Source organism: Triplophysa rosa, linkage group LG15, assembly GCF_024868665.1.
Source record: "Triplophysa rosa linkage group LG15, Trosa_1v2, whole genome shotgun sequence".
NCBI classification, from domain to species: Eukaryota; Metazoa; Chordata; class Actinopteri; order Cypriniformes; family Nemacheilidae; genus Triplophysa; species Triplophysa rosa.
The window spans coordinates 10,897,726-10,915,557 of record NC_079904.1 but is presented as its reverse complement, the minus strand read 5'-3'; the positions used below and the strand labels follow the sequence as shown (position 1 = coordinate 10,915,557).

Sequence of the window (17,832 nt, the reverse complement as noted above, 5' to 3'; positions counted from 1 at the left end):
TTCACCTTCTCGCTCAGTCTACAGCAGTGCAAGCGCCACAGATTCTCTGATTCATCCCTTCCATGTAATATAACCGCCCCCTGGTTACTCCATTAAGGTCCTGAGGCAGGTCCTATTATGTCCTCTTTTAGCTCCTGTGCTTTGCTTTCTTGTGCTTGCTTCCTAACGCATTCAGTACATATATTGTGAGAAAATAATTTACAGAAAACTACCAAGAATTCAAATGTTAACTTAAACGTCTCAGAAATAGTACCTATTATTAAGTCTTATGATCCACAGGCAATAATGTTTTTATTATTTATGGTGATGACAGAAATGAACTTCTTTTTGGGAATTCATTTAGGAAGAAAATGCAAGACGCAAGAGAAGAAATGAGAAGAAATGTTTTTCTAAGTAAATGATTCTATGTGACTATGCGACTAAGTGTTTGAATCTGTAAATTTGAATTTACATCACTAGACATGATGTAAATAATAATAAAAAATATTATGATTCACAACATCAGAGTTCTGTTTTTTATATTTGGTTCATTGCTTCATGACATTTAAAAGGCTTTTTATGCCTTTTAAATGCCAAAAGGAAGAAAATAATCAACATATATACAAATTATACATCATGTACAAATATACCATAGCAATGGGGGACAGAACAGGCCAGAGGAAACGATTTCAACGAGACTTTTCATACCAAAACAATTTCTGCCACCATTTACTCTCCCTTATGTTGTTCCAAATAGGAAATAAAAACAAAGTCAACTTTTCTCTTGTCTTCAATGAAATAATTATTTAAAACAACACAAGTGTGACTAACCAGGGATAGCTTTAGGGGTAGTTTTCGGGTGAACTTTTCCTTTAACTCAAACTGCATTTTTTTATAACCATAATCAGAAAAGGTCATTCGTCCATAGCCACAACATATTAAGTCATATTTCCTACAATGAATAATCCAATATACTATCATAGCACCTGTAAGTGTAAAAATAATGTTTTAAAGAAAGAACAACAGGTCTCTCCAGATATTAAATGGTTACTCTATAAAAACATTTTACGCTACAATCTTTTACAGTTTGAAAAAGTAAACAGCTGCAAATTCAGTTTTTAAGAAATTAATGTTCATACTTTTTAGAAGCATTAAAGCTAACTGGGCAGTGGGCACTAGTTTCCTGAAAAGTATAACATCTAACAGTAACATCACACAAATGACACTCCTTTCAAGTTATGTAGCTACCTAGCTATTTATACATTTTCAATTCCTCTACAAGACCCCTTTTCTGTAAATAAAATCAGTGCAAGTCATTTATAACAAAATCATACCACATACAGTACCAGGTTTCCGCTTTTGAACATGAATTTAAATAAATCAACTCTGAGAAAACAATTGACAGACATTAAATCATGGACAACATAATTATTTTACACCATTTTACGAGGGTTGAATTGGTTTGGGAATGGTCATCAAATATTCTACTAGATTAACATGAAGTCTCATTGTGATGAAGTCTCAGCTGCTGCTAAACCGGATCTAGCGTGCTGGTGAAAGTTTGGAGCCCTGCAGGCCCCGCAAGAACTCCGTCCCTGATGAGAGCCTTTTTTTATTCCCTCACTGTCCATCAACCAGCAACTGCTTTCATTTCCCAGCATGCCGCAGGGCATCCCACAGGCTACGGATGGGTTCTGTCCTATTCCGTTCGCTTTCAGATGACCGCATGACGCTCCGCTAGATACCTGACCTCGCAGGACGCTGGTGATGTGACTCAGCAGGTCATCAAAAAACGCAGGGACCCCCTCATAACCTGGATGAAAATTAAGGGTCATTTCAGACTACAGTACCTTGAAACCTTGAAAGGATTGTGAGAGCTCTCGGAAAGGCGGATTAATAAAACAGCAGACGGGAGAGAACAGAAATCATCTGTTGATGTACTCTTGTACTGTCATGGGACTCATTGCATGTACCGCTGAGAGCTATCAAAGGGCCTTTCCCTGCTAGATACACAAGATCACCATAGCAACAGACGATGAGAAGGCCAGGTGGTTTTAGAACACACAGTAAGCCGACAAACACAGCTGTGTCTGCAGATACAAGTAAAATAACCTGCTTTAAATGTACTTTAACTTTTCATCTTTCCTAAATTTTGCGAATCAGTGACGTTAAACTAAAAGAAAAATGTCTTCACTCTCTATAAATACTTGTTATGACTGAGAGTTACATAAACTCATAAAGAATGTAAGAAATAGCTTGACGTTTATTAACATCAACAAACACTAGATTGTGTAATTCCCTACTGACCCCTACTGGTCTGTTTGCAATATAGCATTGCTGAAAGTGGAAATAGGTTTCACTGCATAAAGTTAAATACCCTCACGTCCTTGTTTTCAATATATTTAAAAACTGCATTTACCTGGAAATGCATTGATGTCAATGACGGCATGCTGGCCGGTCTGGTTGTTGATGATGATGTCAATCCCAAACAGAGAAATGCTGAGGGCTTCTCGTAACCTTCTGGACATTTTCTGAATGACATCATTGTTTGGTGCCCAGTACTGACCCTCCATGTTGTCTCTCTGAGGGAAACCAGAAATAGGACATAAAGTAGAAATGCCTGTTACAGCAAAACATTTACGATTATTACTTCAGTTGAGCTTGGCTTGTATTTATAACTCCTTACAAACATTTGATAAAATGGTTGTTTTAGTCTTTTAAACCGAACAGCTTTTGATAAAATGTAAATGTCTAAAAAATGTCTTTAGATAGTTTCCATTTTAAAAGTTAAACAAGAGTTGACTTACACAGGTCAGATGAGAAGATGACTCTGGTTTGGACACATGATGACTGTTGAAGGATATAGCTCTCCTGTCTAGTACATAATAAAAACACAAGTATTATTTAGCCTCCAAAATCAAAAACCTAACCTTATTTCTAACCTCCCATCCCACCCCTTGTTTTACTTTAAAGTATATATATTAGAAATCCCAAAATGATTTGCATTTTAAACACAATGGGGTTTGGGAACAGTGTATAGAATTGGCCATCGGGGGGCGGGGGCACAATTCATCAAACAATTCTGACATCCAAGTTTCGTGAGTCACTCGCTGAACACATACCATGTCAAAGACAAAATAAACCACTTGTTTTAAAGAGAGGGAAAGAAACTGGGTCTAAACATCACTAACACATGTCGAAGGAATGTTCCAGGCAGGGTAAGAGGCCCTAGACATCAAACGAAGTTGCTCACGAGTGCCATTAATGTCAATCTCACTTTGTCCCCAATACAGCTTTCAAGGTAAACTTAGAAACCCGACAAGGTGTATTTGTTAAGATATATGTCTGTGTGGATGGCTTTAAATACAAACAACCCAAAGGAGACCTGATGTCTAAATTCTTTGGCCTGGCACTCTATAAAGTGATTTTATTGGCCGCCATGCTACCTAGTGAACTTGTGTCCTACCTTGTGAGTGCAATTTGTTAATTTTGTCTTTATTTCCACGTGCGCCATCGAAGATTAAAAATGTAAAACAACACTCGTCAGAAAGTATTAAGCGCTAATGAAACAAGTATGAAAGCTATTTGAAGTCCTGATTAGTATACTGTTTTTAAACAAAGCTGTTGAATTTAATATGACACGGCTATAACGAATATTATTGTTTGTTTTAGATGTAATGCAATGTGTATACACGATTTAAGGTTCAAAAACGCTGTATTTTCCACATACCGTGTATGGATTTTCTACAAAGCGAGGTGTGCTATGATTGGCCATTTACCAGTGCGTAGTGATTGGTCGAATACTGCAAGCGTGTGATGGAAACGTAACTTATTTGACCGTATTTGGAACATCAGGTTCAATTGTACTGACAGGTACGCCCACCTTACTTGCATGTACATTTGGGCGGTCTTGGTCAAATCATACCACGAACTGACGTAGATTTGTGGGGGTGTGGTTACACGAGGCGTTTCAGGCAGGTCTGGGTGAGCATTCGCTTTTAGATAGAATGCATCTTTTGTTCTGACACTTTAATTTTTGAAATTGTACGTGACTAATACATGTATGGGCAACTTATAGCACACCAAAGACACAGAAAAACACGTATTCGCACCACGTGAGCCCTTTAAACAATACCATGAATCTATCATTTTTAATCGAATGAAATTTTTTGCGAGGATGTTGGTGTAAAACAACTGACCGGTGGGTCCAGAGGGAAAATTCCTAATCGAGGGCCGTTGCACCACGCTGTAAGCCTCTCCCACGATAAACACTTTATACAGCACTGCATTATGGTTAATGAAGCTCTGGATTACACACGGGGGCTTGATGTCTGTCAGATCTTCCTCACTAAAGATGATGGCCATCTATTGAACAGAAAACAAATCAACACAAGCAGTTGGTGCTACTATAAAGTAATATATGCATTCTTGTACAAAGTAAACACTAAAGTCTATCATTCTTTATGAGATGCACAATGACCCTTGTCTCCTGAGGTGTGGTTATAGTTTCTCGACACACGAACCCCCTCAAACCCATTCTCAGTAGAGATGTATATTGCATGTGCCCTTCCCTATAGCTAAACAAACCTCAGGCCCAGTGTCATAAAAGCCAATGACAATCAACCTGGTTACACACATATAGTTTAGTGACACATTAAACTTTCTACCCTCACTGTCAACACTGTGAAACAAATGTACTCTTGTCTTTGAGTATTATTCTGAAGGAATGTAAGTGTCTGAGACTTTGCCTTTACATTAGTCACTGACAATCAAAGATACGGTCTCCATAGCAACAGAGGCTGCACCCCTGTTAATCATCCACGGACTGCTTGTGATTCCGTGCAATAAGAGCTCTGCCTTTATTTCCTCTAATGTTCTCTGTAGCGGAACATGCGAATAAAACTAATTTGCACCTTAAAATAAAAACTGAAGTAATTTTTATCTAATTTTAGCATCACACTTCCACAGCGACTGAAATGAATCTTTAAAAAGCAGAAGCGACCACAGTGTTGCTGAGATATCACTGAGATATACATTTCAGGTTTCTCATCTTTCTCTCACTAAATTACAAATACTCCATCAACATGATCTCTGTGATACTTTTATAACTGTAATAATTAGTTTCATAAAACACTGGAAATAATGAACTTCATGAACATCATGTAGCAACGTAACAGATATAAATAATACTATAGTACAGTACAGTATTTTTCTATTACGTAGCATTTAATAGATATACTGTACAGCACTTTTCACAAAAAGAGTACAATAAAAGGGTACATTATTAAAGAATTAAACAAAAATGTTGAACATATCTAATAAAATGATCCCAACATGAAGTATCTAGTTTTAAACACATGGTCTGTAACATATCAGACAAATATTAACCTTCTCTATCCAAGATTATTTTTTATTTTAAAATGATTCGTCATCGTTTTGAAATATACTGTTAAATAAACATTTAATTAACTGTACTAGACGTAAAAATGTAAAAAATGCCAAAATAGTAGAAGCAGTGAATGTTCGCCTACCTCATGAGAGTTGGTGCCATGAGCTACCTGAGGTTTGCAAACTGAAATGGAACAAAAATTGAGTGAAAAGCTGCATCACTAAAGGAAACAAACTATGCAAATTCAGTAAAACTCAACAAATAATTGTGAATTGTTGTGAACATTTCTTGACAAGGTTTCGAATGGCATAAACTCACTGAAAGGAAATGTAATTCCATTCTTGTGGAGCTTCTCCAGGGTCTCTGCGTTACATTCACTCTTAAGAACCATGAAGGGAGGAGAGCAGATCCTGTCATCTACACAACACATACACGTAGAGATGAAGAACATGCTGGTTCTGTTCATTCACTCATAATATTTGATCATTCAGTTTACGCTGTGGATTTGTTATTAATTTAGCAGATGCTTTTAGGCACTCAAGGAATATTTTCATCAAAACAAACTCACAATTATGGTGTTGTTAGCACCATGCTCTACTAGTTGAGCTACAGGAACATAAATAAACGGTTTCCTCCATTTCTATTATTTCTAAATAAGAAACTCTCTCCATACTTTTGTAAGTCATCTCCTTGTCTCTTAGCACCTAACCTATTTGACCATGTTTGTTTACACACTGACTCAGACTTCTCTTGTTTATAAAGGTCTGGCTGAAATAAATACGTATTTTAGGCCCAAACTGTTTTCTTTGATGTGATGTGTGTTATTTTCATCTTCCTCTCGTCTTTTTCTTTACTCTGACGTACACACGTGATTGAAAACAGGCACGACAACAGCATCTTGTTGAGACGAACCAGCCTAGTCTGAACAATTTTCTTGTAGACACGCAGTCTGTATGTGTCCTAATGATGTGTAACCTGCCCACATTTTAAATGATGATTATACTTTCAACAGGATAATATTACTACTGGAACTATGGAAACATTCACAACGAAACGGCTGCGATATCTGTGAATTTTCAACTTCCATTTGATGTCACTTAAATATTACACGCAGCTTTTATACAGATTTATATTTACAGTCCCTTAAAAACAAGATTTTTTTGTCCATGTTGAGGGATTCAGCATATTATAATACTGTAAAATTTGACATTAGCGCTGAAAGAATTAAAATCTTTAAAGATCACAGGCACCAAATGCAGCAATGTGATTGATGTGTGACAATGATACATAAAGAATATGTTTTTTATGATTCACTATGAACCCAAGAACAAGCACAAACTTACACAATTAAGTCAACTGACTTTAGCTCGACTCATCCAAAACAGTAGTGAGGTATGCCATAACATCAGAATGGAATGTTTTACATTCAAACACTGAGACCACAACAAACTGTTGTCATCTGCTCACATGGATCAGATTAGCTCTTGGAAAAATTCACCCAGACTCATTTCACTAAATCGGTCATTGATTGTGCTTATAGTGCACAACATGCAGTTGTTTCAAAACTAGATCTTGTGTAATATTCAGGGTATATGAGCTGTGTTATCTTTCCTTTCCCAGAATCCCCTGCAGTGTTGTTTTATAAGTTAACAGCCACAGAGGCGGTTGCCTGGTAAACGGGCCCAAGAAAATAGTCACTCCCTTTGTATCCTAAACAGAGGTCTCTCCCTCCTAGAGACAGAGGAGGCAATGAGGCTGATGGTTAACTTCACATTAACCCTTAGCTGACACTCTTGTACCCACAAGTCTCTCTGGTACATCACTAAACTTCAGATAGACAGCTTTCTCTGCAATGAATACTGACTGGCTTTTTAATTTGACCAAACTTGTATTCTTAATATTTGTTCTAACCATTTTTGTCTAACAACATCTTCCAACCATGACTATTTACAATACAGCACAGCCTTTCGTACCTTCCTGCAGAATTTTATAAGTGTATACACTTCTACTGTATAACTTTTCTACTGAATAATTGAGCTGAATATTGTGAATGAGAGGAAAACCAGAGATGGGATCACTTCGGCACTACGTCAGATTCACAGCTGGTTGTTCTGTTGGCCTGTAGATGCAGCAGGGCCTCCTGCTCTTTTTGCAGTCAGTGAATACAGCATGCAAGCAGTATAAAGAACGAACAACTCAGCAGCTTTAGGACATAAGCTATCCATAAGCCTCATACTTTCCCTGCCCAAAGGCCAAAACCTGCCCTCCTTGTGCCAACCCAGTAATGGAGAACAAAGCACCACTGGGTAAACTATCTTTTTAAATGCAAGCAATGTTCAGATTCAAACTCAACATTATTGATTTTCAGATAATTGAACTGAATATTGAAATTTAATATTACTGATGTTCAGATTTAATGTCACTGACTTTATATTCATTGCTAAACAGCTCATTGCTATCTATTAAGGTTTGTAGAACATAATGACGTATCATGTTTGTGTTTCATATTTTTATTTAAATAAAAACTGAGAGGACATTCACAGCAATGTTAAACTACTATCGGTAACTTTTGATGAGATAAGAGTGTTTCTGTGTGATCACATTAAATCGTGCATGTGTATAGCTTCTGTCCTTCTGAAACCTTTTCTCTCCATATTTTGTGATTTTTTTATTACCATAAATCATTTTTATAGTTGTTGTACAATTCTGTGGTGCTAATTATTGTGGCAATATGTATTTTCATGTAACAGCCATGTTTTAGTGTATATTTAGCTCAAGTAAATTTTGAGCTTATATGATTAATTACGATATGTCGGTATATTGCAAATACACAAAAACTGCACAAATTTTCACATATTAAAAAAATGATTTTCCAATTGTCACTGTTAGAAAATTCTAGAAATTTCTGTAGCACAGGGAAGGTGTGATGAAGCGAAGATAGGTGACTACGTCTGGAACTTAACATAATACTGAGGACAGTATTAGTCATAAAAGACAAAAACGTTAAAATGTACACTTCTGAAGTTTTGAACGACTCATTTTTATTAACTTTTATGTTAAACTGTTGTATTGAGCTCAGTGAGTACCTTGTAATTTCTGCGTACGAGTAATAATAATGAAAAAATGTATAAATATGTGAAAATATATTTAATTCGAGTACCGTCGATGGTAAAAGAATTAATGTGATTTTCCTATTCAGCATGTTAAACTTCATAAAGAAACAGTAAAAATTAAAGTGAAACAACTTTTTAAAAAACATTGTATTATTATTAGTCACCTTTTTTTGTCACTGAGTTTTGCAAATATCTAACCAACAAAAAGTATTAAAAGTACAGTTTTAGGCCCGATTCACATCTCAAGTCTAAAACCCCGTGGAAAACGCGAGCCGCGCGTCTTTCTCTCTTCAAATGACCCGCGGTGCGCGCGCGTCACTCCGAAAAGTTGAACTATTTCTATCTCAATGCGGCACCGACACGCCTACAAAAATGTGCGCGTCGCGACCGCGTCGCCCCCTATTTGCGCGCGCCTGCCACGCGTCTACATTTAAAATAACGAATATGCACGTGAAAAAGCCACGAAATGTGAATCGGGCCTAAAAGAACAGTGTTTTATCCATTTCCTGAAAAACAGAGAGTTTGTACTTCTAAGGTTTCGGAAGGACTGCGACTGAATATATCTTTATGTGGCTATGCTGTAGACAGACCTTGCATGTCGTCTTCAATTTTTTGAATTAGCTTATATGACTTGCATCGGTCCAGCAGGGTACGTATGGCCGGAAGAGGGTCCAGAATAACAGTTTCAGGGTGAGCGTCTATGTAGTCCTGCAAAGAGATCAAAAACACTGATAATGCACTCACTGACTTTATTTTATATGTAAATGCAGTAAAATAAAAAAAATATTGTAGGTGCATAAAAACTAAGGTGATGATATTGCACACCATTATGTCTGATTTTGAAACTGTTACAGTGTCATAAAGAATCACTTCAAGATAAGGCAGTTCTCTGGGGATGTAATTTGGAAGAATGCTTGTAACCAAACAGTTCTGGATGAACACAAAAGAAGATATTTTGAAGAATGTTACCATTGTAATTTTCCTATGGTAGACAATGGTGTCCAATAACTGTTTGGTTTCAAGCGTTCTTCCAAATATCTTTCTCTGTGTTCATCGGAACAAAGACATTTATACAGATTTGGTACAACTTCAGGGTGAGTAAATGATGACAGAATTTTTATTTTTGGTCGAACTGTTCCTTTAAGGGATGCTGTTAAATAGAGAGCAGAGAAACGTGAAGTTTAGGTGCTTATTTACCTGGACACCCTGTACAAGTAGAAGGGATTCTGTGACATTCTGGTCAGCATCAACAATGTGGTCGGTCAGCTTGTGGATGATGACATCAAACGGACCCTGCTTCTCTATTGGCTGGCTCAGATCCAGCTAAACCGGAGGAACAAGGTCAAGAGCTCAGTAAACATCCACAAGCCATTCTCAACAACCCTCTGCTCAATGTCAATGTACAGTATGAATGAAGGATGAATAAATGTCATGCATGATGCTAAAGTATTATTCCTAAGGAAATCTGTATGCTTATGTATTTTAGTGAATTAACCTGAATTGGCTGAACATGTGATCACATCGAAAACCATCACAATCATGTTTTGAAATTCCAGTTAATCCAGTTAAATTCTGATAGTGATCCTAAGGGGCTTATTGGCCTGTTCCTGCTACTGCTCAACCTTTAAATGACAATGTCTGGAAATGCTTTCACATTACATGTCGCGACAAACATGACACACAGATTCCACTACACTACGTTACAGAACATGCATCAGTACACGTCACTTCTTTTAGCGGATATTCACCTGATTCACACAACATCTGATGATGATGCAGCAGAATGAGCCACGCTTACGTCATTTAAACATCTGTAATGTTTCAAAGAACCTTCAGAGAAGAGAATCACTGCTTCCTGAAAATAATGACCCCCCATGTGCTTCGCTAATTTATCGCTCTTCTATTTCCACTTTCCATTTAACTTCTTCCTGAAAAGCAGAACCAAAGTTTGCTGAGCAGTGAGGTGTCACCCTTACAAACCCTGGAGATACCAGCAAACAAGGTTCATCTACAAACAAAACGTCGTTCCTGGATTCTTGAACAAGTCATTTTCTTCTATCAAGGGTTACTGACTTCAATACATTGGAAATAAATCTCAAACCACAATATTGAAAATGACCAAAGAAAATAGTAATTCAAAACATTCTAAGCTAATAAAAAAAGAAGAGGTAGCCAACACAACATTTCACAAAACCGGCTAAAGTAAAAAAGCCCTCAGGATATTACATTTTTGAAATTGTTTGAGTACATTCTTGGGCATGCTTAAAGGGATAGTTCACCCAAAAAATGAAAATTCTGTCATGAATTACCCTCTAGTTGTTCCAAACCTGTTCCAAAAGGTCTTTGTTTGGCTGAACACAAAGAAAGATATTTAGAAGAATGCAACTGACAGTTCTGGGGCATCATTGACAACCATAGTAGAAAAAAATAAAATGGTAGTCAAAAGTACCCCAGAACTGATTGCTTTCCTACATTCCTCAAAATATCTTCTTTTGAGTTCAACAGAACAAAAAAAACATACAATATTTTTTCCTACTATGGTAGTCAATGGTGCCCCAGAACTGCCAGTTGCTAACATTCTTCCAAACATCTTTCTTTGTGTTTAACAGAACAAAGACATTTTTACAGGTTTGGAACAACTTAAGGCTGAATAAATTTTTCATTTTTGGGTGAAGTGTTCCTTTAAAAAGGACAACCTTATCTCTATGCTGGTAACATGCTGAAACTACAGTTATTAAAGTACACTGTACTATGGAGCTATAAAATAGTTAAATAGCAAAGCAGAACATGCTGATCAGACAGGGAACCACATAATGATGAAGAAATATCGATTAACACCATCTGCGTTCAGAAAACACAAAGCCATAAATCATACAAGACACTCAAAGAGCCATTAATCACCTTTCAGACACTGATAACATGAAATGATAACATTAAAACATTAAACAAAAAAGATGTCTCCTCATAATTGATTTCAGCGACGATTCAGTAATCACAATATTGACATCATTGACACTTTAGTGTAATGTGTCTAATGTGATCAGCTCGCTGATTGTTTGCGTTAAGCACTTTAGTGAATAAAATCTATGACTGGGTGCAGCTGAGTAGCCTATTGTGTGACATAAAAGCAGGTCAAAGTCTATCCTTCAGTCTCTTTGCTGTCCACACCCTACATAGCGTGGATAGCAAAGAGGCATTTATTATGCATCTGTCCATTCAGTTTGAGAGTGGAGAAAAGTCCTCGCTGACTCTTATCAGTGGAGCTGCCTGGCTAATAATAAAGCGGATTGAAAAAACAGCACCTTGGTCTCCCTCTCCTATTTTAAATGGCAACACGAATCCAACCGGCCTTCACGCCCAAAACAAAATAAAGTGACTGTGGAACTCTTCCCAGAATTCTCTTTATTACTACGGTAATGCACTGTCCACAGCACAACTTCAAAGAACAATGTTTGTCCATAAACATATAATTCATAAATTTTAACCAGTCCCTGTAACCTGCTCAGAGCTGGTTCAAGTATTTCTCTTAGGGCCACATCAGTTCCTTTTAAACATAAACATGGTTGACAAGGGCATGTCCTGCTGGAATGTGCAAACACTGTCTTCATATATCCACTGACAACATAACCACAAACAGTCAGTCATTTGCTCCTAAATGGGTCAAACATCTACTAGTGAAAATGCTTGTTGCAATTTTCTAAATTAATGAAATATTTGAAGAGTTCGGTTCCAAAATGAGATAACCCCGTTCTTAAAAATGTTCAAAAATCATGTTTTTTATGATGTTATCATGTTTTTATCGTGTTTTATTGTGTTAGTTAGCTGTATTTATTTAGTTATTGTGGCTTAAATCAAAACCAACTGCAGTTTGATTGATGTAAATTGGAATGCACAATAAAAAACATGATTTTTGAATCATTTTAAAAATGGAGTTATTGACTTTTGGAACCAAACTCTTCATTTTATCATTAAATTTCAGTTTTAGACAACCTCAAGCAAGGAAAAATGTGTATCAAATGTCATTTGCCAACTGCTGTCAGAATTTTAAATAATAGAATCTGAGTAATGAGAAGGGGAGATTGTGTTACTTATTAAAGCAATAAGCCAAGCGTTGTGGCACGACGCGAAGCGGAGTGCCTAAAACCCCGTAGCTGTTATAAAATGCACTGTAACCCACTGCTTCGCGGGGCTTATTGCTTTTATAAAACTGATATTCCATATGCTTAGCAAGGTTTCATAAAATAAAGTAAATAAAATGATATTTAGGCTATGTGGTGCGGTCAGCCGTTATATATTGAGGTATTTTATAACGGCTTAGAACTCCGCTCAGCCAATCAGAATCAAGGACCAGAACTGACCGTTTTATAATGTCATTTATGTGATTTGTATGATGATGTTGAATGTATTTATGTGGTGAAGCCAAAGACAATTTTCCACTTGTGGACAATAAAGTGACTTAACTAACATTACAATTAAAAGTACAAAACCTTATGAACAATGTTATTCCATAGAGAAATGATATGAAACTGTTGTGTGCGTGCCTTAACAGAAGAAAAACTGATCTTTTGGAGTTAACACAATCATAACACATAAAAGGTATCCGATTAGTAATAACAATTTTTCGACATTATAAAACCATCAATTTATATCAAACCTTCTATTTATTATCAACAAGAAGCGTTGACTGCACATCAGATTTGCAAATTTCTAAAAAGAAATGGCCTCTAAAATGAAATGGCTAGAACTAATGGCTTTTATATCTATGTGACTCATGTGACTAATGATTTATCAATGTCAAGGTAAAGCCAAGGGAGGGTATCACAAACTCAACAGAATCATTCTTTAAATACTAATAAAGGGATAACACTTGTCTTTGTATGAGAAATTGTGACATTTGTAAAAGACCAAGATCTGAACCCTGGCCAAGCTAGTAGGGCAAAACGCAAGTAAAACTATTTACATTGCTGCTGTTATCAGTGGGGAGATATTGGGTATATCATACTGTATCCTCCGGAATATCACTGTCTTGACCGAATCCAAATACGATTGATTAAGCAGGGATCCATGCCAGACAAAAAGACCAGTGTGTATTTTGCCATACCAATGCACTATTATTCACGACATCAACATCACTTCCTAGAATTTCCTGATGAGTGGTTAATGACGGATAATTTATCAAGGCAGTGGTTCAGCTGCAAATCTGATCAACCTGATATGAACGGCAATGGCCTAGAAAAGGCTATTAAGTGCTTTTCATTGCCATTCAAGCAACTTTGTAAAGATAAATAACTAAAAATAATTTTGTTTGTTTTAGGCTATTTTAGGGCTACATTAGAAATCGTCTGGGAACCGTTTTGAAGCTAAATGTTTCTAGAAGCTTTACGTTTTTTACAGGCATTTATTGAAGGACAATAATAACTATAACATGAGCATGATAACCCATGTAACATTTTACAGTGTAAGGTGACTGAAATTTTGTTTGATTCTTTTTTATTATATTTTTGACTTTTTACTGTTTTATGTACACAGGCATATTGATTGTCATTTACTGTAGGGCACTTTTAAATGTCTAGAAAACAGCCTGTCAATGGTATTGTGAAACTGTCAGTAATTCAACACACTTTATATAAAGAAAGGTGACTTGTGTTTTAGAAAAGACAAATCAGTTTTGCTTACCTGGATCATCTCTATCCCCTGTTTCCTGAAAGGAAAAAGAAGAGAAAATTATTCTTGTTTTCATGTTTTAAATTGTTACTGTATGCTTTGTAATTGTAGTATTGTTTACTCTGAATTACATGGACAACATGGAAATATTAAGTATGCATTGAGGTATGACACATTTTCTCAACATGACACAATAAAGAAGTGTTTGCACTTAAAAATAAAACAGATAAAACTAAAAATATTTCTGTTTTATCAGACATTCAGTGAACTGGGAGAAACCTAAACTGCTCTTTCTCACCCAAACAAGTGAGAATCACGTTAAAAGCATACAAAAATCAAACACACACCCATTTTAAAACACACATAAAAACATTTAAAGAGAAGAAACAAATCATAAAATGAACAATGTCACCTCAGGGTTTTAAGACCCTGAAGAAAGCTAAAAGATGAAATCACCAGCGCGTTCTGCAGCCCGTGATGATGTAATGACTATGTCATGGTAGCAGTCTGTCAGCAATGTCAGCTGACAACCTGAGGTGCTTGTGTTCGTTTTTAAAACCTCATAACTGAACATGTTTATCAAGTTTATGTCAAAACCCTTGGAAACCGGTTATTTGTATTCTCAAGAGCAATTTCGAAAAACCATCCTGTTACAGTCACTCAGAAATGTCATGTAGCCCACGCGTGATATGTCATCCACACACATACACATCTAATGTATGGCACAGCATTTTTAGAGCTTTACAGTACAGCCGTATGTCATGCAAAACGTTAAATACGTTACGAGCATGATCTTGCTGCAGACTCTTAGGAATGCGTGGAGTTTGAGATATGCAAGTAATGTTACTTTTAAAGCGACTGCCAATATGGTACTTATCCAGGTAATCTGTGAACTTTGTCCAGATATTGTGGTTTTATGGTAAAATGTCAACAGATGGTTTATTATCATCTATTTATTAGAATCCAAGCAATCTCCCATAGAAAGAAGAGACTCCTTGAATGACAAATTCTTAAATAAAGTAGATTGAGTCCTCTGAGACTGGAATTCAGAGTTTATCTATGGATCTTCAGATTCATTCAGATTACATTTTCAAGTGATTGTGAATAAAAAAAAAAAACAAGAAGGGAAGGAATTTGTTGTGTTTTTGAAAAACATTTGTCCGCCAAGTTGACGTGTATAAAGTCCTTTTGTTGACATGTGACAAGAACACCATAACACAAAGAGTGCCCTTTAAACTCATGTGGGATAAACATTAAGCAAAAATATTTAAAATACAATTATTTTGGTCACATGAAGTTAAACATATGATTTATGCTTTAGAAATTTATGAAGATAAAATAAACTTTCAAAAATGTTTGATAAGTATCAAACAAGTGTGAGAAGTATATATTATATCACACTTATATTTTATTACATTTTGAGCAGTTTTATGCCACATTTCAGAGTTATTAAATAAAAACTATGTATGACACCAACGTGTAGCCCATACAAAGATTACATGTACAAGTACAAATATTTCTCACCTTCATTATCTCGTTCTTATTTGTCATTGACATTTCATTGACGTTCATAGTAGATTAAATACTGGGGTGATGACTGCTGAACGTAAGAACATGAGGTAAACGGATGAATCATGTTTCTTACACCATATCACCCCATTTTCTCCATAACTTGGGTGTATTACAAAATAAAATTCATTATGACTTACATGGCCATATAGGTTACTAAACAGAAAATGTAACTTGTATTTTGGATAAGCTGATTATGACATGTGGATGATCGTGTGACGTGCGCCCACACGCGCGCTTTACGCACCTGCACATATCCACGAAAGTCTGGAAATTGAGTTTTTTAATCTTCTTTTCGCTGAGCCAGTATCCAACCCTCTTTCCTTTCACAAAGGTCTGCATTTCTAGGGGAAGAAATGTCAGTACAGTTATGAAGTTTTAACCCTAACACACAAAAAGCTAAAATAATACACTATCTAAAAAAGAGGGATGTTTGAACTTACCGGACAGAGTGACTTCCGAAAAGCCGGCGCTAAATCAATGCGATCTGAAAATAAGGTCTTGATCAATTGCTAAAATCTCTTCTATACGTCTTATAAAGTCCCAGTTTCTAGACTGTCGTCAATACTCTAATAGCCAATGTCCTCCAGAATGCGCGTCCCTCTGTCTAAATAGTTGTTCAATTTTATGACAACTTCGTCACATTATTTATATGGCACCGAACATATCGACATAACAAACACAGCACATCGTGACACATCACGGTATAGAACCGACTCATGTGTCCCTTGGCTCAGATGTTAAACCTTATATCCAAACGTCCTGTCCATTATTTGACAATGCTGTCGATCAGCGATGTAATGTTGATTGGCCATTTGGACACCGACAAAACTGACTTGCTCCCGGCACACCCTCCTTTAGAGGCGGGCTTATTAGCCCGGTTCACTGGTGAAGGTAACTGCCCCAGAATTCATTCAATAATCCATCCATTTAACCCTTGATTTTATTATAGTAAAAGTAACCAACGTTTTCTGATAGATGGATTATTATTTGTATTGCCATAGTTTCGTTACAAAAATCCCGGTTAAACTAATCGGGGTTACTAGGCTAGTTTACCTACAAAGCCATCTTTATCATACGAGTGTTCATGGTTTTATTTATTATAACACCAATTCAAACCTACGATGACAAATGGAAAAGAAAGCAAAGAGGTATGGATTGTGGGTAATAAAGACACTGGTGCGTATGAATGTGTGTGTGTTTTAATTAAAATGTGAGAAAAATATTTTCATCTAAGTTGAATGCATTTTAGTAATCACAACATTTCTAAACGTTTTTAAACTAAACGACTAAACGCAATTCCAGATATGTTCCACAGAGCTCCTCAGGGGGGCAGTAGAGTCGTTTGCGTCCGAAATAAAGTCACGCAAGCGATTCATGTAAATTTCCCGGATGTTGCTATTCCAGGAAGTAGGTCGCATGACAACAATCCTGTGACAACGTTTTGTTTTGTTCTGTTCAAGAACTCGCTGCTTAAAACCGCACAAAATGGATTGATCGTGTGATCATAGTAAGTAGGTTTTGTCGAAATCAAGATCATATGTTAGTCGAAGATACGCGTCACCATAAAATACAACAGCAGCGCTAACTGACAGTCTTTAATGGTGTGTGAGGTTTCTTGCGTTAGGTCAACTTCCTCTTTGTCTTTTAAGTATGTAGTCTAGGAATGATGAATGTGTTTGCATACAACGTGAAGGAAGCTAGCTAATTGTTTGGTGAGAAAAGTTGTTAATGAATCAATGTAACGTTATTAGAATGAGAAACTACAGTAAAATCAGTTTGACGTGGTTTACTTTGGAAAAAGTCACGTTATTTGTCACATGATTTCACAACCATGCGATTTGTTGATATCTTGCTAATGTTTACTTTTACATTGTTTGTTTGTTTTTTTACAGGGAAGAGCATGGAGAATGATGAATTTCCGTCAGCGGATGGGGTGGATAGGTGTTGGACTGTACCTGTTGGCCAGTGTTGCTGCAGCATATTATATATTTGAGATCAGCCAAACGTACAACTGGCTTGCACTGTCACAAGTAGAAAAGGTGGCTGGAACACAGACAAAATGGTCGGAAGATGCATCGTCGTCCACCCCTTCGTCAACCTCATGGACACAGACTC

The 17,832-nt window shown here is 36.5% G+C and overlaps 1 protein-coding gene across 1 annotated transcript; it reads right to left on the bottom strand.

Annotated features, from left to right (window-relative positions):
• Positions 1–91: 91 nt before the first annotated feature.
• itpk1a (inositol-tetrakisphosphate 1-kinase a) lies at positions 92–16,521 on the bottom strand. The gene is made up of 11 exons (XM_057353341.1): positions 16,158–16,521; positions 15,962–16,058; positions 14,158–14,182; positions 9,679–9,804; positions 9,072–9,189; positions 5,687–5,785; positions 5,511–5,551; positions 4,179–4,344; positions 2,787–2,854; positions 2,399–2,561; positions 92–1,792 (listed from the first exon to the last, which is right to left on the bottom strand). Exons 2-11 carry the CDS (start codon positions 16,054–16,056, stop codon positions 1,485–1,487), a joined length of 1,209 nt encoding a protein of 402 aa, XP_057209324.1. The 5' UTR covers positions 16,057–16,058; positions 16,158–16,521; the 3' UTR covers positions 92–1,484.
• Positions 16,522–17,832: the final 1,311 nt, after the last annotated feature.

Bases quoted from the DNA above. Each gene is read 5' to 3' on its own strand.
- itpk1a (XM_057353341.1), bottom strand. From the start codon at position 16,056: ATGCAGACCTTTGTGAAAGGAAAGAGGGTTGGATACTGGCTCAGCGAA. The intron at 9,805-14,157 runs GTAAGCAAAACT...CCTCCGGTTTAG, and splicing joins AGGGGATAGAGATGATCCAG to CTGGATCTGAGCCAGCCAAT. The intron at 4,345-5,510 runs GTAGGCGAACAT...TCTGTTCAATAG, and splicing joins ATGGCACCAACTCTCATGAG to ATGGCCATCATCTTTAGTGA.